Source organism: Astyanax mexicanus, chromosome 1, assembly GCF_023375975.1.
Source record: "Astyanax mexicanus isolate ESR-SI-001 chromosome 1, AstMex3_surface, whole genome shotgun sequence".
Taxonomy (NCBI): Eukaryota; Metazoa; Chordata; class Actinopteri; order Characiformes; family Acestrorhamphidae; genus Astyanax; species Astyanax mexicanus.
Genome location: NC_064408.1, coordinates 36122590 through 36148013, shown reverse-complemented (window position 1 = coordinate 36148013; position 25424 = coordinate 36122590). Strand labels below are relative to the sequence as shown.

Here is a 25424-nt window from a genome sequence, read left to right as displayed (position 1 = left end):
AGAAAGAAATAATCTTGTAGATGTTCTTTACAGAACGAACATAAGATACTGGTATCAGAAATATTTTTAGAGATGTGATTGGAATTACTTCACTGTTCCCAATTTTCTTTTTTTTTTTTTTTTGTCAATAACTCATTTTCTGCCTGTTCAATTTACTTCTATATCTGTACTACAAATGTATTTTGGGGGCATTCTTTAAAAAAAAAACCTTCAGATCTATTCACTGCACCTGTTTTCAGTGCAGTTCTGAAGGACCATCACTTCACTTTTTTGCTCTGTAATCACAATCAAAGGTTTAGTCACCCCTGATCAAACTCTAAGTATAATTACAGCAAGTGTCAATAAGATAACGCACATAAACACGCATCTGCGTGTTTTTTTTACACCTGCTAACAGGAGATTTTATAAGAATGTTGTGCAATGTTTTGAAAAACTCGCTAAATTCAAGTGGATTATAAATTAAAAGAGAAAAATAGAGAAATAATATTACTTGTAAATAACGTTAACTTGACTAAAACTACAACTTGTTTTGGTTGAGCTGCAACATTTAAGGTGGAATTTAAGGTGGTGAGAAGTGAGAAATAAGTGAGAATTGCTCATGCTAACTTGTTCACAATAATAATATGTACCACGCTATTAAATTATTAAATAAATTGCCAACTATTTAACTAATCGATATTAATCAGCTGTAATTACAGAAATAATAATATTTCAGGAATGTTGTGAAAACGTTTGCTATAATAATGGTTTGTATCAGAACATTATTAGAACGTTTCTCGCACAGCATTCCCAGCTAGACAAACACTAACGTTATGGAGATGTTAAAGGTCACATTCCCAAAATAAAAAATGAAAAAAAAAAAAAACATTGACAAGTAATGTTGCAACAATGTTACCAGAACATTACAAATCATTAAATAAAAACGTTCTAACATCCAGAAAACTTGAAAGATTGAACATTGTAATAATGTTCAATGATGGGTTGTAATTCTAAATAAATTCTAGTACACATAAATTATAGTACACAATTTCTGGTAACTGGAAAACAGTAGGAGACTGAAAAAAAAAATTCAAACATCCTTTTCACTATTTTTCCATCTTTTTCTTTAATATGTCTCTATTTTAATTTTTCAATTCAAAGAACTCTAAACAGTCCAGACCAGATAACTTGTCTAATGTCTGAGATCACCTAGACTGTGAAATCATCTGAGCATCTGAGAGCTTCTGATCTGTTCTAATAGAGAATAAACAGCTTCTTCAGTTTACCTTCTCAGTTTCAACATCATGAAGCGCAAATGCTAATAACCAAATGAACAATTTACAGTGCTGCTCATAGATACGTGTATGAGCTTGTTTACCTTTTACACGATGCAGTAAATATAAATAAATAACATGCCACCTTAAAAAAGGTAAAAGCGGGATTGTGCAATGGGGAGCTACAGCAAGCCTCTTATGAGATTAGCTAAAAAGAAGGGATTTTATACGAACCGGAGGACCGGAGAAAAGGTCAAATTTACTTTGTTTAAGCCAGTGCTTTGCAGGCTGTGTGTACACTTCAATTCAAGGCTCCGCAGCGTATTATCAGTTGAACTTATAGAAATGCTACACACATCATATCAGCAAGACTTTATCCAGCCCATATCTAACCACAGCAGTGTTATCGACATGTCATCAAATATCAGCAAACACTCCGGCTCAATATAGGACCTAAAATCCTCTCATTTCCTGATGTGACATCTCAGTGTTTACTCTTGGGAATAGCCCTGCGGTGTGTTTGTCCTGCTCTGTGGTTCTGTCCTCACCTCTATTTCGCCTTAAACAGCCACCATATTCTTAATACAACTTATTATTTAGGCCATTACTATTGTGTGGAAACAGCCATGTCCTCTGTCTTTGTCTAAAAAAACTGTGAAAATCTAAATTATTTTCAAAATTTTAAACACCCTCAGCTCAAAATGCTTTACAAAAATGGTTGGAGTAGTTTGGGAGGGGCACTGGGTGATGTATGGGTTTAGGGGCGGGGCAGGAGGGAGAGCTGATTGGGCTGAGCAGTGTGCCTCTGATAGCAGTGAGACGCAAATGGTTGGATGGCACCAAGGGGGCGGTATTATTGCATAGTGTCAACAAAATTACAAAAACACCATCATTTTCTAATTATTTTTGAGCCTGTGAAATTAAATAAATAAATCAAGTTTGTGCAGTAAGTGCGATTACATAAGGGCAGTTCTATTTTAAATCCATTAAGGTGGTGGAGAGAGGTTGAATAACAACAACAAAATACAAAAAAGTTATTGTTTAAATATTTATTGAATGAGCGCATGTTATACAAACATAAAAAGGCCCTAGATAATAAATGACCCTACTACCTTACAAATTAAAATGTTCTGTTTTATTTAAATACATGAACATTGTAGAAATCACTGGCATGCTGTACATTCTCACTGAATTAGTTAAACATCATTTTGAAAGACGCTGGGTTTGTAAGTTGTTTGTTGTTTGTTTTGTTCATCAATGGCAAGAGAAAATATTTTTTAAATAAATGGCACGAATGTGCTTAAATGAAGAATTTTGAGTATCCTGCAATCTCTTAAAATGAGAACATAGCTGGCCTTGTTTTCTCTGGGTATTTAGATGGCATTGCTTCCTCACACTGCACTTAGAAAAGACGTCTGTTAGTTGATGTACTGGAGTATTATAATCTTCACCCTACTAGAGTTGAGGGCATTACAAGAGATTTTAGTTACTGGCCTTTCAAATCAAGTAGAAAATTTGAAGAAAAAAGGGCTGTTAAATGAAGACTGAAAAATGCTATTTTGGCAGAAGGAATAAAGTAAGAACAAGTTTTATGTAGAGGAATGAGTCAAGACAAATAGGAGCCTCTGTTCATGCTGAAATTACTGACAGGCGCAGGGAATAATAGTGAATATATGCTTATAATGGCATCTGTCATTAGTCGGCAAAAGTCAATCAATCAAGTCCATTTGTTTTTAAATAGTGACAACATTTAAAGATTTAAAAATAATTTCAGCTTTAATTCTAAGTCTTCTACATACTACATCTAGTATTGCATTCAACATTTTACCATCTCTCCATTTTACCATCTCTCCATCACAGACAAAAAAGTAATTGTTTATGGTCAAAAAGTAATCCTTTATGGTCAATGACTGACTGGATTCAGACCCCACAATTATTTGTGCTTCTTTCTGCATTCAGTTTGGTCTTTAATAGCTGAGGAAACTGCCTCATTGGGTTGAAGTCAAGTGACTGACTCAATCCATTAAGAACATTCAGTTTATTTGCCTTAAGAAGCTCTTGGGTCAATTGTCATTGATCGTCATTGATGTCATTATCTGTTTGTACTGTAAAGCACCATCGATCCTACCAGTTTTGCAGCGTTTGACTAAATTTGAGCTGAAAGCACATTTCTTTACTTTTTTGAATACATAGACTTCTATCAGTAGTTACATTATTAAAACACCAGTGGCTCAGTTTTATTGGCAGCCTCCACCATGTTTGACAGATGAAGTGAAATACTGAATTCTGAACATTGTTTCCTTTCCTTGACTACGAATGTCATTTTTTTGTTGTCTTATATGGTCTTCGAGGTTAATAATGATGCTGAGCTCATCTTTGTGGCGATAGAGGTGGTGGTAAATTACCCAGCTGTACCTGTTCAGCAGAAAATCAGCCAATTCCATGGCTGCAGCCCACTGTTTGTGTGCAGTTGTCTATACAACTGGCAACACTGAGTGTGGAAATGGGACTGGGGGATTGGTGGTGGGCAGATTTAGAGGTCACATCCCACACAGATTTTCGTGATATACCACACACTTCAAATAAGAAAATACTGCTGATTATTTTCTTATTTGCTGATAAGAAAATATAATCATTAATGGTCCTTAATGTGTCAGATTGTTGCTATGACCACTACTTTTTGATCTCTCTCTCTCTCTCTGTAATTGGCTTATCAACACAAATGCTAATTGCAAAACACTCACAGTAAACTCCCAGTGTTTAATTAAATTACAATGAAATAATGGAGAAATAGGCTACCCTTGACAATTATACTGCTTATCAGCCAGTTTTCTAATTAGTTGAGCCTGTGAAAATGAAAGGGACTGTGTAAAAAAAATGGTGTTAATTCAAAAACAGATAATGCTTCTGTTTCTATAATAGAAGTTTGATAATGTTTCTAATTAGAAGTTTGTGCAGTAAATTCAATTAAATAAGGATAGTTCTATATTAACACCATTGAGGTGGTGTAGAGAGGCTGAATAACAAAAAAAATACAAAAAGGTCAGCGTTTTAATATTTATTGAATGATCGTTATATAAATATAAAAAGTCCCTACATATTACAATTTAAAATGTTATTTTATAAATACATGAACATTATAGAACTCACTAGCATGCTGTACTTTCTCATTAAATTATTTAAACAGCATTGTGTCTCATTTGATTTCTAAGAAATTGGGTTTGTAAGATTGTGATACTAAAACATTAAAATAAAAATAAATAAGTAAAGTAAAGAAAAAAGCTAATTGTATAGATTGTCTTACAAAGGTGCTCATACCTCAAGGAGTCAAACATTTACAATAGTAATGAAACCTCTCAATTCCAAACCTTATATTTGCTTTGAAGTCAACTGAGCGTCTGTGGTTGGAGAACCCAGCTCTCATTAGCTAAAAATCATACCCTCATTCAGTCATTCTGGCCCTTTTTACTGATGTGCTTTTTCCCATATAGTGCATTGATTTACTGACAAAAGAGAGAATGTATTTTCATTCAGTGAGTGTTTTAAACAACAGCAGACCCAACATCCTTTTAGCTGTGTTTCATTTTCCACAGCATGATCTCTCAGGCCCGTGTTTACCAGTGGCTTTTAGCTGATTTCCTGGACTTTACAAGGCGCATAATAAAAGGAGTGTATTATGCAGTCCTAGCAGAATGCATTAAACATTTGAAACGCTGTGATATTTCAAGTGGAAGCACTTTCAAAAAAAAAAACTACAGACAGAGCCATTCTCTTTATTTCTTTACTGTTGAAAACTGTGAAATAACACAGAGAATTATGCAGTCTTCTGTCTTGTATTCTTCAGTAGCCCCTGTTTGACTTAGTGCTGAGCTTTGCACACTGTTGGTGTTTTCCCAAGCAGCTTTTTAAGGAGCCACATGAGATGCTTTCTCCAGTAAGAGGAAAGGAAATAAGGGATTTTGAGGCATTTTTTATGGATCCATTCATTGTGAAGTCTTAAGAGAATGTAACAGGCAGATGCTGTGTTCAAATAATGCAAAAAAAGAAGAAAAAAAGTAAAAACTGAAACTAAATAAAGAGATGTCTATTGGACAGCATTTTTATATTTGGAGCATTTCTATTAATCCATTCTTCATAACATTCATAATGTTTGTTTGATTGTTTGTTGTTTAATCATTTATGACTAATATGAAGAAACAAACAATTCCTATTTTATATTTTAGACGTAATTTTGTATGTCAAAAATGGCAACTTTACAGAAGAACAAAAAACATAGTTTAATGATTGTTAGTGTAACACGGTCATTTTGGAGGGTGACTATTGATCCTTTGATCTTGAATTTTTTACACCATGTCAATAAAATGTAAAAACAACAAAGTTTGACATGCCAGAAATGATGACAATATTTTCTGTTTGGTCCATGCTTTGGTCCAGTACTGTAAATGTGGAATACATGGGATTATGTGCAACATCCAGAAGATGAATGCTTGGCTGTGTTGGGTCTCTAAACAGGAAAGAAGCTTCATTGACATATTTGAATATTTGTGTTTTTTTGGAAGCCTTATAATCGAGGACCGAACTGCACACTGGAATTTAAATAACTATGACCTGCTTTAATTTGAGAGTATTTATTAATTCCACCTTTTATTTTTAGACAGCAATGAGATGAGAGACCACTTTTGTGGGCAGAACCTTCTTTTTTGTGTGTTGCTGCTGTTGCCTCGATAAACACTTTAAATGTGTGTGTGTGTGTGTGTGTGTTCAGATCTGTGCCATGTCATTTTCAAATATTTAATGCTTATTCTGACACTGATAGTGTCAGTGCCAGTTGTGTGTTACATTTTTGAGGGTTTATTTTAAATATTTAAATATTGTTTTGGAGATGTTTTTGGTTCCATGGTGAAAATATGTTTTATATATGATGCATAAATATATTCTGAACCAATTTAGGCATATGATGTCATTTACTTGTTACACTGTGTTTTAATTTTAGTTTTTTGTCAATAAAGAAATGACAGTTTAAAGAGATTATAATAAAATAAATTGTATCAATCCAGTCTCCCATGAATTACTTTTACCTAAAAAAAAACATTATGTTTACTGAAAAGGGTTAACATGCACTATGTATTTTTTTATTTATTTAATTAATTAAAGTAGTCAATTTGATTTAGTGTTGTCTAGAGGACATGATTTTTTTTTAGACATTTAATGACTGTTAACAGATGCTACTTTTTCCATTGGCATAATTTAACAATAATAAATCACTGTCACTGTAATCCACTCTCAGCAGCATAGAAAATGTTAACTTGCTCTTACAGCCTTTAACACTGAGGTCAAGCAGTCAACCATTAAGCATAAAACGTACACCTATGCCTAGATCCAGGTTCACACTACACGATTTTAGCCCAGTTTTTCAGTCAAAAGACGCTGGCCGAGCCGTCGCCAACTGATCACGGACCAGTTGCAGAGGCCGGGCAATTTTTTGTCTCTAAGCTGATTGGTTGGCGAGCTGATTCTGAAGAGTTTAAAACAATAAAAAAAACTATATGTACTAAATCATTTGACATAGTTCAATATAAAACTGATCAGACATTTTTAATCTCGGATTTTGCTCAGTTGCTTCATATGAACCTATTTATATTGGACTTATTGCAAGTGGATATTTTCCTCTATAGAGATTCGCTGGCATAGCATCGCTAGTTCTCATGTGTGCTTGTGACAAAATTGTAACGAAAGGGAGCAGACGGGAGGTGGACGTAAAAGCGGGTAAGACAAGATTTATTAAATAACAAATAAACAAACAAACAAATAAGAAATAAACAAGGAAATATGAAAACATAAACAAACAGGGAAACAAACAAGAGCTACACTAAACAGAAAAAGACTAAACAGGGCTAGGGAATATATACAAGGATAAATACGTAAATATGTACAAAACAAGGAATAAACAAGGGAATAAACGTGATAAACGAGGAACAAGAAAAAAACGAGATGAGCGTGACGAAAACTGTGAACAAACTATAGAAACGTGGCAAGACAAACGACAGTGGAAGGTGCAAAGACCGACAGCAAACATAGACTAAAGGAACCTATAAATAGTAACATGAAACACTGAAGACCTGGGGAAGGGGCGGAGCTACAAATTAGACACACAGAACGGAAAACTACTGGAGAAACACACTAGAAAACGGGGAAAAACACAGGGAAACATAGCGAGGACGTGACAAAAATGTGTTTCTGCACACCCAGTATGTAAATTTATAGTTTTTATACTATAATTTTGGCCCTTGCTTAAGGTTCCCTCTATATATATATATATTAAAATAAAATGTTCACAACGTAACGTTAATGGAACATTCTAAAATTGATGTATGCCACATTCAATGTTCCTGTCAGTAACTTTGAGAGAAAGCTCTAAAATCTTTACACGCCTTTGTTCAAAGTTCCCCCAATGTTAGGAGAAAACTTTCCTTACTGTATTGTTGATAAAACATTCTAAAAATGTTGTATAGCCTTGATCAAAGTTCCGATAATGTTAGGAGAAATTGTCCCTGCAATAACATTGATGGAATGCTCTAAAAAATGACCAGCTCTTGTCCAAAATTGTCCCCAATAATAGGAAAAAACAATCCCTCAGTAACATTAATGAAACGTTCTAAAAATGGTGTATGCCCTCCTCCAGAGTTCCCCCAATGTTACAACCTTTTGTCTCATATTCATCTTTTATTGTTTTCAATCTATTGCAGATTAACCTCACTGTCCCAATACAATGCGCTGTGTGCCTTTATCGGCATGATTTGAACAATTTGACTGATTAGTTCATTTCATGAATTAGTTGGTAATTATGTCCCTTTTAAAAAGCTCCTTGAGAGCAGATGAATAGTGGAGATGCAATTTTGGTACAAGGCCAGTGCTACATTATAATACTTCAGGGTACTTTAAATACTTCATCTGCAGGAAGGCACAGTCCGTATTAAAGCATATAATTATTATGAATTTCCTATTTTTTTTTTCAATTATTTTCTTTATTCATTTTGTTAAAAAAAAAACTGTTGTATAAAAGTAATAGAACACTCGAGATTGTGTTAACGCAAAAAAAAAACATCAGTTAGAACTACATTTCCCTGAAAATACTATGACTTTATTATCTTAATATTACGACTTTAATCTCATTATATTACAACTTCAATTTTGTTATATTATGACTTTATTCTTGAAGTGAACTTTAAGTGGCCCGTTAATTACAGTCATGAATAAAGGAAATAAATAAAGGAATAAAGGAAAGAAACCTTGTACTGATGCAGAATGACTGTCTGTGTGTTACCGCAGTAAGCATTTGAGGTGGAACGGAAAATCAAAATCAAGTACAGTTTCTAGTCCGCTTTTTTAATATTTGTTTGGGTCATCAGATAAAAAACAGAAAATACAAGCTGTTATTTGTTTTTTAGATTATATTCAAAAGTGTAAAAACATATTTTTTTTTTTCCTATTTTGGATTCTCAATTGAAAATCAAAAGAATGAATAATGCACGGAGTGATGAGCCCCGTTTCTGTTACAACCCAGTCTACGGTAAGGATGTATCAGTACATGAGAGTGGGCTAAGATGGGAAGAGCATAGGCCAAAATAATAAACAAAAACAAACAAAGCTGCCAAGACATCCTTAAAAATGTAATGATGTTGATAACAATTTGATTTGCTGATTTTATAGGACTCAAATAATCTGCATTATGGACAATAGACATCTATTTAATTACATGAAATTGCAATTGCCCACTCTTTTTACACTTTGGCTTGGTTTTTCACAAAGATGGTATAGCTTCTCTGCGATGCTAGATATTCTATTCTCTGTTCTCTTCTAAATCTATCTAGAAATAACATACGACAGTTCCATGCATTATATATCCAGACTGAAACATTCATGTCTAGTATCCATGCACTTCAGCTATTCACTGTCTTTCAAGAGGACATATTATGCATATCTCACTTTTAGAATGCTTTTGTATTTCCAATTGAGTCTCCATTGCCCCTATAAACACTCCAAGCGTGAAAGAAAAAATTGCATTGGAATGGCCCTGCCAGCACACAAGTGGAAAATCAGGGGTTTTAACAGTATACTCTCCAGCAGAGTTGGAAAAAGTACTGAAAAATTGTAATTAAGTAAAAGTACAGTAAAAATCTTCTCAAGTAAAAGTAAAAAAGTATTGAATTTAAAATGTAAATTGAGTAAAAGTTACATACTTACTTTTAAGTATTTTATATAAAAAAAGTACAACAAATCATAAATTAATTATTATTAATTGATATATATAAAGTATTATTCCACATAATAATTTGGACCTTTCAGGCAGTATTTGTTCAGAACACCCCATAAAACATTTTCAAGAACAAGCGGCAAAGGTTTCTATGATCCATTGTTTTTTTCTTTACTGTTAAATAGTTATGGCCATATAAGTGACTATAAACCGTTTTTTTATAGTTTTACAATTCATTATTATTTTTTAACTTGCCATTGCTATGCTTTAACTGCTATTTACATGTTTTTCGTTAACATTCAAGCAGATTGTTTAATGTTTTCAACGAAAACTTAAGGAAATATCATTAAAAACATGAAATCATACAAAAAAAAAATGTTGGTCGGCGCAAGGGCATTGCCGTAAAGAAGCACATATCGATGGGTAGCATAACTCGACAGAACACCGGTTCCCCCGAGCCGTGCACAGAGACCCCAGGCTACACTGATTGACACAGCGTCTCTCCCACTAACTGTAATAAACACTGCTGGGAAAAGTTCAGCTGCGTTGCCTGAGGCATTTCTGTCACCACCAAGACTTTCAGAAAGGTATGTGACTTTCAAAAAGGTTTGTGGACGCAGGTTAAGCACGTAACATATCGCAGCTCCGCTAACTTGTTAGCTAACCTAGGCAGTTTGATATGTCTCCAGTTCCCAGACAGCACAGGTACGTCGCAGAGACGTTGTATTTAAATCAGTATATCATAAAAACATTGCGTTCCATTTTCGAACGTCGTATATATATCATCTGCGCATCGGACGGGCGATTTAAAAAGGGAACGTTATATTCATCGCCGTTGCATCGCTGCGACGTCAAAACAGTCTTAATAAAATAGCATGATTGACGTCAACTGCGCTTCGCTCTGTCCATTTGCGATTCATTCCCTATTCTACACACGCATACCCGGCCGAAGTATATCACGTGTCCTTGATGAGATAAAGCACAAACGTGCTTACTGCCGTCCGATTTAGCTGCATACAGCAGTGCTTCATTTTTTCATGCTCTAAATGCTAGTTTTCAGAGGAAATTATTTTTCTATTACTGTTTTAACCCATTGATGCGCAACATGAGTCAAAGGTAGCCAGGCTGCGTTTTAATTTTCATTTTATCTTTCCAAAAAATTATTTAATCATTTGGTATTCAAGGTATTCCTCAATTAATTTGTTTTTTTATCATGACACATGACACTGAAATTATTTTATTTTTTTCCTTTCCTTTTTCTTACTTTTTGTATCACTAAAGTCTCACTCTAATGCACAACATGGGTCAAAAATTACCCACATTCCTTTTTATATGTAACTTCATGTATGGCTGAGTGTTTCTATGATGTATCTTTAAAATAAATTAATTAAACCATTCACTACTTAATTATTCCATCTTACATCCTTATTTTTTTTCTTTCTTACTTTTGCATAAAAGCCTTTTTGTATCCCTACCTCTCTCATGCACACATGGGTCAAAAATAACCTGCATTCATTTTCTTAGTTAATTTGTGTATGGCTGTGCTTTTCATTAGCACATGTTTACTTTATGAGGAAACTTTTTATTTTTATTTTATTTTTCTTTCAGTTTAGACACACGAGTCAGAGTTAGACACAATCCACATTTATCATTTCACAGCTCAGCACAGCGATATCAGTACTGTTCTTCAGTTGTTGTAACATGATGACAGTAGTGAAATATAACTGTATATAACCTGTCAGAAAATTACAAGCAATTATTATTATTAATAGCTAGTTTGCATTCAGTGCCCTATCCTTTATGTTACAGTAGCCTAGTAGTTCTAGCAGCAGGGGGCCCTGAACAATGTCAAGTCTTACAACATTTCTTTTAGGATGAAGTCATTAAAAACTGACATGACAGTCTACATCTTTTTCTGTCAGCTTGATCCTATCTCTATCCCCGTCCTTTCAATGCTTGTCTGTCTGTAATTCCCTCTTTTTCCCATTTATTAAAAAAATAGGTAACACTTTATAATACTGTTCCATAGTTAATAGGTAACTAAGCAGGAACTAAGCAGTAACTAATTAATAGTGCTGCATTAACACCTAAATATTTTCTATTAACTACCAGGGAGTACTGAATAATTACTCAGTAGATCGTACTGAACTAATATTTACAGTCTTACAGTCATTCTTAGAGTCTTAGATGCCTTCTGGAGAACTTTCATCAATGTCTTCTATGCAATAATATTACGTTATAATGTTGTTTTTTTCTTCCAAAATTGATGGTTAAGCAGAGTAATACACACTGTAGTATTTTACTATATGTTGCTAATATTTGGAAGAAACTGAGGATAATAAGGTAATTAAGGTTACCACTACTACAAATGGTGTCACTTGCTTAATTCAAATATGCCTTCAATTAATATGCATTTAACTCAAATATGCCTGATTTAGATCTATAGTTCCCCAGGTGGGATGTTAGGGTTTTCAGTAATTAATGTTGATTTGAGCAGAAATTAATGAATAGCTATTATAAATGAGACATAATTAGTAAGTAGTTCTCTGGGAGATATGTAAGTCTCAGTAATTATTGTGGAGTTAATAGTGAACTACTATAATCATTAGTTCAGTACTATCTACTGAGTAATTATTTAGTACTCCCTGGTAGTTAATAGAAAATATTTAGGTGTTAATGCAGCACTATTAATTAGTTACTGCTTAGTTACTGCTTAGTTACCTATTAACTATGGAACAGTATTATAAAGTGTTACCAAAAAATGTATCTGTGCTTCACAGTTCTTCTTCTTCTCTTCGCCCTTAGAGGTTAAATCTGCAATCGCACCAGTTCTCAAGAATCATCGCCTTGACTCAGGATGATTTGCAAATTACAGATCAATCTTCAACCTCCGTTTTTCATTTTAAGCTGTTTTAAGGACTCAACTTCGAGCATTAATCTCAAGAAAAATCTCTGTGAGCCTTTTTTTTATCAGATTTCTGCTCTGTTAAGAACTGAAAACGACCCCCTGCATTCTGCTGATAAAGGACCATAACCATTCTTCACCTCCTTAAATCCAGAGCTCCAGGGCTCAGTGCTAGTGGGATTTAAAAAGTGGGTAAATTACATTTTACTATCTTAGCAGATCTTCAGAGTGAGTGTGGACATGATTAATGAAACATATGGCTAAAGGACAAAGCTACCAAAAACATAATAACCATAGATCATATTGTCCTAAAGCCGAGAGAGATAAGAAAGCAGCTGGCTTTCTAATCGCATCCAGCCTTCCAAATAGCTGCTTCAGCACATATATGGGGGAGTGTGTTCATGAGAGAGAGAGAGAGAGAGAGAGAGAGAGAGAGAGAAATGAATTCAATCATTTATATTATATTATGTATGTGAGTTCATTTCATGGACCCTTTACTTTAAAAGTAAAACTAGTAATTATATATATATATATTTTTAAAACACTATTAAAGATCCAAAACAAATGGTTCACTCCCCAGACCACCAAGCCCATATATAGGACCTCCCAGTACATATATCAGAACTAAGGGAAGCAAAAAATAAGCAAAAACACCCAAACCTCTCAATATATGTCTATATAATACATACTATATGTTGCTTTGGGGATTATTGGATATTTAGAATTTATTTAGAAATATATATATATATATATATATATATATATATATATATATATATATATATATATATTTTTTTTTTTTTTTTTTTTTTTTTTGGCAGTCAGGACACGAGACATTTTAAAAAGTTGATCGTAATTTACAACAACACACAAATTGTACAGTCATTAAAACCAGGGGTGGTTGATTATGTGGCTTTTAAATTGTTAGCTATAAAGGACAGTTTAAAATTAGGATTCCACATCATATTTCAGAAAACGTAAGCTTAAAGTGCCAAACATAAAAAAAAATCAGATACAAATAAATTATAAATAAAAAAAAATTATGTAGCATAATAATACAATGTCTACATTTGCAGTCCTTTTTAACAATTAACTCAATGCAGCAAGTAGTCATTTCATTAAATAGCGAATGCAACAGTGTTTTTGTCAAAGTAGACAGTGCCTCCTCCGTGTATCCTTCATTTTTTTGTTTCTTAATGCAGGTTGAATTTCTTGTTAAACTACACTGACTGTTTTGTAGAAATTTAACTTATCTACAACAAAAGGCACGCCTACCTTATTCCTTATAAGGTATTTAACCTTTAAACAATGTCTGAGCCTTAAAGTTCAGATACAGACTGAGTACAACACAAACTATAGCTGAGCAAAGTAAAGTAAAGCTAAGCTAACTGTAACAAAAAACTGTAAACTGTAATAAAAAATATTTTCTCAAACGAGCGCTGGATGTTAATCTACAAAGATTTCGCTCCTGAAAACTATTAATTTGGGTGAGTAAAGTGCTTGTTTATTTACAGTAAGCTTAGATTCCCGAATTTCTGCAGCACTATGGCTCGAGCATTAGCGGCTAACCGCTCCAGCAGTGCTAGCCGGGGTTAGCAGCAGGCTACAGGCCAATAATACTCATCTCTGAACAGGGAAATAGCGGTTAGCGGCCAATGCTAATACTACTCCAACCCCGGTGCTGGAGAACTAAACTGAAACTCCTGTATAACTCTGTACTTCAGTGAAGTGGCTTTACTGCTCCTTACAACCTGACTGGTAAAAATCATACATTTAAAGGCGCACTGACGAGTTTTGGGAAAATTAAAGGATTTTAAGTGTGCTTTATAGTACGAAAAATACGGTAATATTCTACTATAAAATCTATATAGCAAATAAATCCCATTAACTAAAATATCCATTAGTTTCAATTATTATTGCATTTTTATTTCATATTGACCTTTTTATTTCATAAATCATCCCTAAACAGTGAAAAAACATGATTAGAAGTTGTTCTAATTCAAATTAAATTAGTAAAAATTAGCTGTTACTTTGGCTCAATGGCTCTTCATGATTTATTCTGATGGACAACAGCTCTCAAATAGTGTTATGTGAAATAAAACATTTAAAAATACATGATGTCCATTTTAATGGATGCAGGGTCTGAAAAGGTTAAAGAGAATCCAAATTTTTCATGACATTCATATTCAGGATGAGTGTATTCAAACTTCTGACTTCAACTGTAATTACTCCTACCTCTCTCACATACAGCAGCAACCGTTTTAGATCATCACTGTTAGTTTACTATCATCAGTCACATGCTAACCTGTGAGAGTTTATTTCTTAGATTTATTTAAATCTGTTTTGAAGCAAATTTATTTATGTTTATTTATTGATGTCAGTAAAGCATTAAACACATCTGACATTAAATTACATATAACAAACTGAATTCACACAAAAAAGCTCTTTTATTATATAATGATCATTATAAAAGCATGAAATAATACACAATTCAGTCTACACACACATTACAAAACCAAAACGAACATTTTTTTTCCTTCTTTTTTTAATATTTCTTTCTTGAATGCATGTCTTCTGTGTCCTTGTTGCTTTAACAATTCAAGTTTTTGTCCATTGTCTATTTTTTAACCAGGTGAATAGAGACAGAAATAACATTTTAAAAAGGAAAGACCACACACACAACATAGAAACAAATATAAAATGGACATAAACATAAATTATATCTTGACAAAGTAATATTTCAGTGCTTTTTAATGCAATCATTTGATGTGTCATTTTTTTAGTGTATAATCAATTGCAATTTCCATCAAATATAAGAAAGACACTCTGTTAACACACTGAAGCCAATGGGCAGCGCCATAAACAAAATTCACTGACTCTATAACACAGTGTTACTGTATGCTGTAAATATTTTTATACTAATATTAATACAGAGCTGCCTTCAGAGCTTCAGTTAATAATTCAATCGAGATTATTGTTCTATTGACCACTGACTATAATGATTATTTGGGTTTATTGTAATTGCAAAATATGTTTGTGTGCAAAATAGAGGCATGTTAATTATATAGTGATCTCTCACCCGGAGGTGCACTGCCAAAAAGTAGCCTCTGAGAGCCTTGTTATAGGGGTATAGCTTATAAATATATAGACATGTCACGTCTGGTGCTGTTAGCTCCTCTGTCCCTTCCACACCCAGCTCTAACGGAGGTTCTCAGGTCAACAACTACATTACCCAGAATGCACCACCCGCTGACATCACGCACTCACCTGATCACGTGACACCTCACCTGCTTCCTCCAGGAAGCCCCGAATACTGATTACTGGCACTATAAAAGAGCACTCCACACAAACACCCACGCCGCGTATTGTAGGTTCTCCTCATTACAAAGCGTTACTTTATCTCATGTCTCTGTTTATCTTGTGTATGACCTTGCCTTTGTTTTCTCAACGCAGATTATTGCCTTTGCCTCTGATATTGGATTGCTTGTGTATTACCTGGACTGTGTTTTCACTACTGCCTCTTGGATTACCTCTGACATTGGATCTCTCGTGTATGAACTCTGGACTGTCTCTCGTTTATGGTATGGTTTTGTCTTCATTGCTCTGGTTATTGGTGATTACCCATTTTTCTGTATTGACTACGTCTTACATCTGTTTATTTTTTAATAAACACGTTTTTATCAGTATCTGCACGTCTGCATTCTGTGCTCACCATGACAAGACATAAATATATTTTTTGTTGTGTAAAGACCCAGTATCTAATCAAATCTCACCTGCAATAATTTACATATCGGACTGACATCTAAATAAATGCTGAAGGATGCAGCAGTATGTGATATGTTTTTTTTTATAATTTTTTTTAATGAGTATATAAGAACTGTACACAAGCCTCTATAATATCCAGATGTGTGTTTAGTCACTGTTTTTGTTTTTTTTTTGTTCAGGTAAGCATGTCGAAATTAAGATGATTGATGATACAAAACAGATGCAGATTAACTCCATGCCGAAGCCTATCAGCTGAGGAACTAAGGAATGTTCTCAGCATTTCTCAGCTGTTGCATCACTGACGCATCCTCTAAATGCAAAACAAGCAAAATATGAGTTTGAGCACACTTTCGTACCCAATGTAATTCTTCAGATTTTAGATTTACTATCACAGTAATCACTTTTCCAGTGTTTAACTTTATTGCATTCTTTCATTCTATTTTAATTTTTTTTTTCAACTTTGAATTTACTTCACGTTTCTGTTTACTTTTTAATATTTACAGTTTCTATAGTTTACATTGTAGTGTCTTAATTTTTTTAGTCTTCCCCTGAAATACTTTTTCTCCATTCATTCTTCAGCAAACCAAATATTTGTATGCATGCACGGAGAAGCTACCAGAGGTCAATCATATAGGCTGCAACTGAGGACTGCTGCATTTCTCAGCTGTTGCATCATTAAAGCATCCTCCAAACGTGGCCAAGAAAAGAGTCCTTCTCTTCTGAAGAACAGAAGGACACTCACTGCTTGTGTGTCCTTCAAGACCCCCACCCCCCGTTACATACAATACATAATTTGCACCACAAAACAGTTTTAAGGGCTGACATGGTGTGACTAGAGAATTTGTAATAAATGAATTTTCTTTTTAGGAGTTAAATGTGTTGCTGTGGCTTCGTCAGTAAATCCAGATGCAACTTGAGACACATCTCAAGGGTAGGTCAATAAATCCTATGTACCAGTACATATAATAATAACAGTGGAGGCCTTTTTTGGTGCTGGGTAGAATAAATTATATATAAATCGCTGACACTCCAACCAATGTCACAAACCATATGAGCAGGCTTGGATGCACATGTATGCCTACAAATATAGAACTACAGTCCCAGAACAAACCTTTTTTTATGTTAGTGTAGTCTTTGTAGGGATGCAGCTATTCTGTTGGAAAGGAGGTGTTGCACTATACATTGACAAAGGTGACATGCTATGTGATATATAAGAGTGTTTATACATCTGTATCAAAAAAGAAACAACAAATATTAATCATTACATATTTATAATGTAAAATTGTTCAGAAATAGCATCAAAAAATGAATATGTGACTTTCCTATATAAGTTGTCAGTGTGTAAAACTTAAATAATCATAAAAATATACAAAACTGACTCTTTTCTCAATCTTTCATTATCTGACAACCTGCTACTTATGAAGTTTTACTAATTATTAAATTAGTAAACTGATTGACTGATTGGTTTTATTGTTCTACATGTACACACCCACACATTAACCACTGAGTGACTGATTGTTCATTGTTCTACATGTGTACACACACATGCGTGCACACGCACACACACATACTAACTCACACAGACACTTACAAGAGACTTGACTTTGTCACTGTGTCCTTGACCTTGATTTCACTGTGTGTTTTCTACACACACAGACATACACAACCAGTCAATTCCATAGTATTGATGACCATGGTCCCTAATTCCAATGAAGTAGGGACGTTGTGTGACATAAACATAAATATAAACAGAATACAATGATTTGCAAATTCTTTTCATTCTATATTCAATTGAACACACTGCAAAGACAAGATATTTAATGTTCAAATGTTGAAATATTCACTAATTTTTAATTTGATGCTGCAACACGTTCCAAAGACGTTTGTAAAGAGGAGACAAAAAACTGGGAAAGTGGAGGAATACTCAAAAAACAACTGTTTAGAACATTTCACAGATTAACAAATTAATTGGAAACAGGGGAGTGTCATGATTGGGTATAAAGGGAGCATCCCTGAAAGGCTAAGTCGTTCACAAGCAAGGGTGGGGTGAGGTTCACCACTTTGACTGTTTGCTCACGCAGTGGTTCAACAGTTTAAGAACAACATTTCTCAACAAGCAATTGCAAGGAATTTAAGGAACTACAGTCCATAATATCATCAAAAGCTTCAGAGAATTTGGAGAAATCTCTGCAAGTAAAAGGCAAGGCAGAAAACCAACATTGAATGCCCGTGACTTTTGTCACTCCATCTACAAGTGCAAGTTAAAACTCTGACATGCAAAGAGAAAGGCAGATATCAACACCACCCAGAAATGATGCCGAGTTCTCTGAGCTTGAGATCATCTGAGATGGACTGATGCAAAGTGGAAAAGTGTCCTGAGGTTTTAAGGATTTTTAAGATTGTTATCAGCAAAAAAAGTTCAAAATCCAGCATCTCTGATGGCTTGGGGTGCGTTAGTGCCCATGGCATTAGTAACTTGCGCATCTGTAAAGGGACCGTTGATGCTGCCATCCAAGCAACATCTTTTTCAGAGACGTCCTGCTTATTTTAGCAAGACAATGCACTTGTTACGACAGCATGGCTTCATGGCACAAGTGAGTGGGTATTAGTCTGGCCTGCCTGCAGTTTAGACCTACTTCCCTTTAAAAATGTGTGCCGCATTATGAAGCGTAAAATGCGACAACGGAGACTCTGGACTGTTGAGCGACTGAAGTTGTACATCAAGCAAGAATGATGAATAATTCCACCTTTAGAGCTTCAACAATTTGTGTCCTCGGTTCGTAAACGCTTACTGAGTGTTGTTAAAAGGAAAAGTGATGTAACCCAGTGGTAAACAGGCCCCTGTCTCAACTTCTTTGGAGCGTGTTGCAGACATTAAATTCAAAATGAGTGAATATTTGAGAAAAACAGTAAAGTGTATCTGTTTGAACAATGGATATCTTGTTTTTGTAGTGTATTCATTTTAATATATAGATTGAAAAGAATTGGCAAATCATCGTATTCATCTTCATTGGAGTTGGGGTTATAGATGTTTCTAGCATAATGCTTAGAAATTTCCCTGTGTGGTGCTCCTAGTAGGGTCCTTCCCATCAACCCCATTAATTTATGCCACAACACGACTGCAGGGATCTATCTGCATTATGCAAAAGACACCATGCTAATTGGCAGCTTCCAGCTTCTATGCAATATTAATCACATTAGCATGTTTGCTCTGGCTACTTTTTTAAGTATACTGAGAAAGCTATTTGATAAAACGAGCTTTATCAGTATAAACGAGATATGTTCCTCAGGCAATGTAAATAAGGGATAGCTTATTAAAGGGCACACAATTAATTATGCAGCTTTTCTTACTTTCATTGTATGTTCCTCAGGCAATGTAAATAAGGGATAGCTTATTAAAGGGCACACAATTAATTATGCAGCTTTTCTTACTTTCATTGTTGTGTATGGAGCATAGCCCTAAACCACACCTCTGACATACTTGATATTTTAGGACGTTTTTATCACCTATAGTTTGTTTGCTCTGATCCAAATTGGCAGTTTTACAAAACCAGGTTTGCAAAAAAAAGTGTTCTGGAATAGTACATATTTCTGTGTAGCACAGGCAAAGATGACATTTTTATTCCTTATGCAAATTCTCCCCAATTTGAAAGACCAATTACCCAATTCGGGTTTATAGGATCAACCATACAGAGGTGTCAGGTTATGAAGTACAATTACTTCTTTATCTTACTTAAGCAAAATTTTGGTTATCTATACTTTACCGGAGGGTTAGCTTTTAGACTTTTTCTAATTCTACTCACATTTTTACACAATTATCTGAACCTTCTTATCCTTACATTTTAAAAAATAGCCTCATTATTCCTATTTAATTTCAGCTTGAGTTTATCTATCAGTTTATCTATCTCACCTGCACACGTCATGCCCACACTCCAGCAAAAACATAGCAGACGTATGCAGTCTGGTATGAAGATGATCATCAGCAGAAACTCACAAGAACACTGGCCAAAAATCCCAACTAAACTTCTTTAAAATATTTACATTTTACTAATATACATTCATTTTTAACGGGTATATATATGCAGCTGAAACAGGGAGCTTAGTGCATCCCAAATGCATTAACATTAACATTTTAATATATGTTAATATATGCTCCTGTATCACTAGTAATGTAATGGCCCGAATACTAGCACGTGCCATCCTCATCTTGCTATATTGCTTCTGTGCCAGACAGCTTTGACCAATCAGAGAAGATAACGTGCTAAGATGGTTTGTTGGGGCACATTTTGGTGCATTTAGGTTTGTGCCTGTCTGAAAACAAACCAAACCAAGGGGGAAAAACGCTAATTCGGACCAGGGAAACGAACTACAGGTGTGAAAATCCCCCTAAAAAGGCATGTCCTACTTCTTTTCAAATATAAAATTCAATATATGTCATGTTTAACAGGGTGTCTACTTATCAACAAAATCAGTATTAAATATTTAAAAACAACACACTACATACACTCTGAAGTTAAAACATATTTAAACATATTTGCATTTGGTTACTGCGAGCGTGCTATATGCTACTGTAGCGATTATTTTCAGCAAAGTCAAAGCAGCCCAAACCCAAGTCATATATTTAATGGGCCATCCTTCAGCATGCTTTTCTGAATATTCAGGAGCAGGAATGAGCCAAAATGTTCCAGATGAAGCAGAGAAAGCAAGTGCTGCTGCTAAGGCTCATCATCTGACAGCACAGATGCTCATGCCCTTGTTAATGGAAAATGAGACTACTTCTGACACTCCTGATTATGTATATTATCATCAGTATATCCTCACTTGAATCATCTACGTGCAAAGCTCCGCGTTAGTCACTGATTAGCCAGGAAGACTAGGTGCAATTTGCTAATTTACAATACCAATATTTAATATTTAAATTGATCAGTTTAATGCGCAAAATACACTCTTTAAAAAAGTTGCATCTAAACGGAAATGTTGGATTTAAAAAAAATGAAAGAATTTAGTTTAGTCTCAAGTTAACAGACCTACAGTGAACTAAATATAGGTTAGTGACCCAAGGATCAACTCGTGGCAGATTTGTTTCACTGTTTAGTGTCTGGGTCATGCAGAAGATTCATCGGAAAGCGCCTGGCCTGCGGCAGCACCCGGTTCAATATGGGAATGAGTGCTACTACCTGTTCTCTGCCACTGCAGTTTGCTGCTGAACAGCTGCCTGGTTTGGGCTTTGGGGGGTGTGTGCGCAGACATAGCAGATTCTGCGTTAGCTTGGGTAAGTGTCTGCGAATGACCAAAGTATGCCTTGACGGTGTTGCGGACGTTAGTTGGCAGACGAATGCGTATGGTGTGGCGGAAGGTCCCGGGACTTTTGCTGGGGACTTTGGAGGACTGGTCAGTGTGACCAGGAGACATGCTCATACTTTTGCTAATGTTGTTGTTGGTAATGTTGTTAACTCTGCTAATGCTAACGGTGTGGCCAAGGTTATCTGAAGCATTAATGGTGACTATATGTCCCACATCAGGATCGTTGGCGGAGAAATCTTGGGTGCACGGATTGTCACCAGCAGAGGCAGCACTGCTAAAGCCACTGCTAGCATCATCTTCCGTTTCCTTGCTAATGCAATCATCCCTGCATGCACAGCTCACATGTTCAGTCATATTTTCAACATCGTTACCACCACAGTCTGTGCTGGGTGCCTTTCCTAGCGATGTAGAATGCAGAACCAGTGGAACATTTTGCCTGTAAAACAAGGATTGTGGGATATTCACCTGGGCTACACTCTCTGCTTTACTTTCTGCCCCAGTGATGACCTCAGACTCATTGGCATCAGAAGAGACACCATGTGAAACCCCTAGTCCTCTGAGACCTTTGATGCGGGACTGTTTGAGCATCACTCTGCCCACAGTGGGGAAGAAAGTAATCTTCATTCTGTTCACCTTGCCTCGCACTGTGGGGAGTGTGTTAACGGCTGTTTGGCCCGTGTGTGTGTCAGAATTCGAGAGTGGTCGCTCCAGGCGAATATGAGCAACAGATGTCTCCCTTTGACTATGGCTGCAGGGGTTCATTTGTGTGGGTGTTTTTCGAGTGAGGGGGTCTTTATGTGTAAGTGTGTGTACAAGGCAGGGCTGTGTATCTGGAAGTATTTGCCCCAAGTCCCATTTCTCATTATCAGGCGTCTGCCGGCATGTCTTCTCCTGCGAGATTCCTTCATCAATGCCAGGTGCGCTTGTGTCACGAAGACTTTCAGGGTCATCACGACTTGGGCATGTCTCCATGGATCTTATATTACAGACACTTTGCTCCACACTGATCACAGTTTCAGATACAGGCAACTCACCTTCCAGGCCACTGGTGGGGCTTTCTAAACTAGAGTTCTTTTTGTTATCTTCTTTCTCTTCCTCTATCATCATTTTTCCACCCTCCTTTACCTTCATTAAACTATTTCCATCCATTTCTTTCGCCTTTGCAAAAAATCTCTCAGACCTTTTGTTTCCTTCCACCAGAGATGTATCCCCTCCCTCGTTTTCATCTGTACCATCATCCCTAAGTGTCAAACAATCTCTTGATCCATTTGTCTCTCCTCCAGAGTCGTAGTCTTCATCTCGTACTTCTGCTACTTCTTGCTCTTCATAAGTGAACGCCATCTTCCATAGCTTTCTTGGCATCTCTGGAGTCAGTGGGCGCAATTTCGCAGAAGCACCAAACAAAAAGGGGCGGGGCTGATTGTCACTAGGGCTAGGGCTAGGGATTGGCTCGGCGGAGCTAAATGAAACAGCACTGTCCAGTGAGCTGAGAGAAGAAGTGGTGGTGGTGGACGAAAGACTGGACATGCTCGCAAGTCTCTGGGCAGGATGGCGAAAGCGCGACGAGAACTGTGGCGACTTCCAGAAGGCGTAACAACGCCCCTTGCTTGTTCCACCTTTGCGAGCCTGCAAAAGAGGGCTGAACCCCATAGCATCCTGTGACCGAACTCTTTTACCGTCCGTAACGGAATTATCGCAGCTGGACTGGCGAAGAACAGGGATGTGAGGCAGGACTGGAGTTCCACAAGTTGCCTGGCACATAGAAGGCTCTGAAAGACATCGGCTTCTAGACAGAAGTTCCTCAATGGCAAGAGAACTGACTGATGTGCTGGATCGCGACGACTTCAAATTCAGAGCCCCACAGCTGTACGCCCCTTCTGCTGCCGCCATTGTGATCTTCAAAGGATGCACTTCTCTTTGAAGAGTGGTGAGAGGAAGGAAGAATTCGAGGTCTGGTGAGTGGAGAGGGGATGTAAGACCATCCAGATCAGTGTCCTCTGAGGAGGAGTGAAGGAGAAATGACGCATCAGCTAGAAGAAAGTAAAAAAAAGAAGGACACAGTATTGTCATTGTTCCAAAAAAGCCTTGTACAATAACATGATTGATTTCCATTGGAATAATGAGACATTATTCATTTATAGTGAGAATTTATTGTATGCCGTTTTGAACCATTTCTCTTGGCCCATCCATCATAAAAAAATACAATGTAAAAGAAAGCTGCTGTTAACAACTGATTTAGAATAATATGTTAGTTGGGTTGATAATGTGACAAAACTATACACTAATACACCAAATGTCACAGGACAAGACCTAGTATCATGTCCCACAGTGGTGGATCTAAGATTTTGGCCAAAAAATTTTCACCAATTGCTACATGTACAAACACTTAAATGTAATTTTAAAAAGCTTCCACTGTAAAAATATTGTATATTTAATTGCATTTAGAAATTTTGCCAGGCTTTGCCTCCTTTTTTGTTTTTGTGGATTTTCTGTAAATTGTCTGTGGATTTTGCTGATAAAGTCTTTTGCCTCTTCATTTCGTTTTCTTTCATATGTAAATACAATCTGCAATGTTATATTTTTGGGTAAAACGTTTGGCACAAGATTAACTCCATTAACTCCAGAGACAAAATACCCTCAAACACACATAGCATGTGAGAAAATCCAGCATATTATTAATTTTTAAAAACCTTTTAACTTTTTCACAAATACTGTCAGTTTTTTACTGTCACATCTCTTCTACGTGAGCTTTAATCATACTGTACATTCCTATTGGGCTCAGTAGTGCCACTAGTGTTTGGGCATGGAACTACAAATCAGGCAAAGGACAGATGAGTGAAAGAACAGAGGCCATTTAAGGAGCCAATCAGAATTCAGCTAGGGCCAATGCCCTTGTAGTCCCACCTCTCAACCACCAATGATGTGTCATGACTTTTGCCATGAAAGTCAAAAGTTTGTGTGTCCAAATTATGTAGTAAGCTAAAAGCGAAAAAAATTAAAAGAGATACTTCTTTTTCATTGGATAACAATGATGTGTACTAATTTCCTCAACGCTAATTGGCACAGAGCAGTGAGGAGTGAGCAGTACTCACACAGGTACTGTCATCAGGTCTGTCATCAATTCAGCAAGTAATCCAGCTCAGAAAAACTGCTAGCTAGTATTGAAGTCAACCTGCTCCAGACTTGCATTTTAAAAGCTTAAAATATATACTTAGTACACTTATTACTTATTACACTTATTAACATTGTATTATGCTTTGTTGAAATGTTTACAAATGTATTCTTGGTATTTGCCTTTGAAAATATTATTTAATTGATGAAATAATGATGAAATAGCTAAATGAATGAATGAAAAACTGTGATTTTCATTCTGCCTTTTCACTAATTAAAACACAGCCACCAAACACAGCAATTTAAGACTAAACAGAGTTTAAAAAGTGTTTGGGCTTGCTGCCTACACAAGGTTATTTTGCTGTATTCTGCTTAATATTCTGGATAACATGTTTTTTTACTCTGGGTCTCATGTGGGCCATTTTTTTATTTGCACCAGAAAATATTTATATCATTTGCTTTAACTATTATTTTTTTTATTCTTTGTGTTTGCTGGTTTTACACAAGAGAGCATCTTAATATGTGCCCCAGGGTCATGCTGGAACACACGCTTGAAAATATATTAGCTGAGCTTGTAAAAACTTGTATTTTTTATGAGATTTCCTTTTCACCAAAAGCTGTGGCTTTAGTGCAATTAAGTGTTCATCATTAACTGGTTGAAAAGGTACAATCTTTTCTGAAAGCTTTCTGACAGCCGCCCTACAGAGACACAATTTTCCTTCTGCTAGCATGAAACTAATTATAGATCATCCATCATTTCCATCATGTTCCTCCCAATGGAACTTGCAATGAATGCACTGGCACACCTCACATTCCTCACCAGTTTAATGCG

At 35.7% G+C, this 25424-nt stretch overlaps 1 protein-coding gene across 1 annotated transcript in view; it reads right to left on the bottom strand.

Moving 5' to 3' along the window:
- Positions 1-16332: 16332 nt before the first annotated feature.
- Positions 16333-25424, bottom strand: part of arhgap20b (Rho GTPase activating protein 20b) — a 78891-nt gene continuing 69799 nt past the window's right edge. Inside the window, exon 15 of the mRNA XM_049466778.1 lies at positions 16333-23511. Within this exon, the coding sequence (XP_049322735.1) occupies positions 21281-23511 (2231 nt within the window). The 3' untranslated portion in view covers positions 16333-21280. The remainder of the gene's footprint in view (positions 23512-25424) is intronic.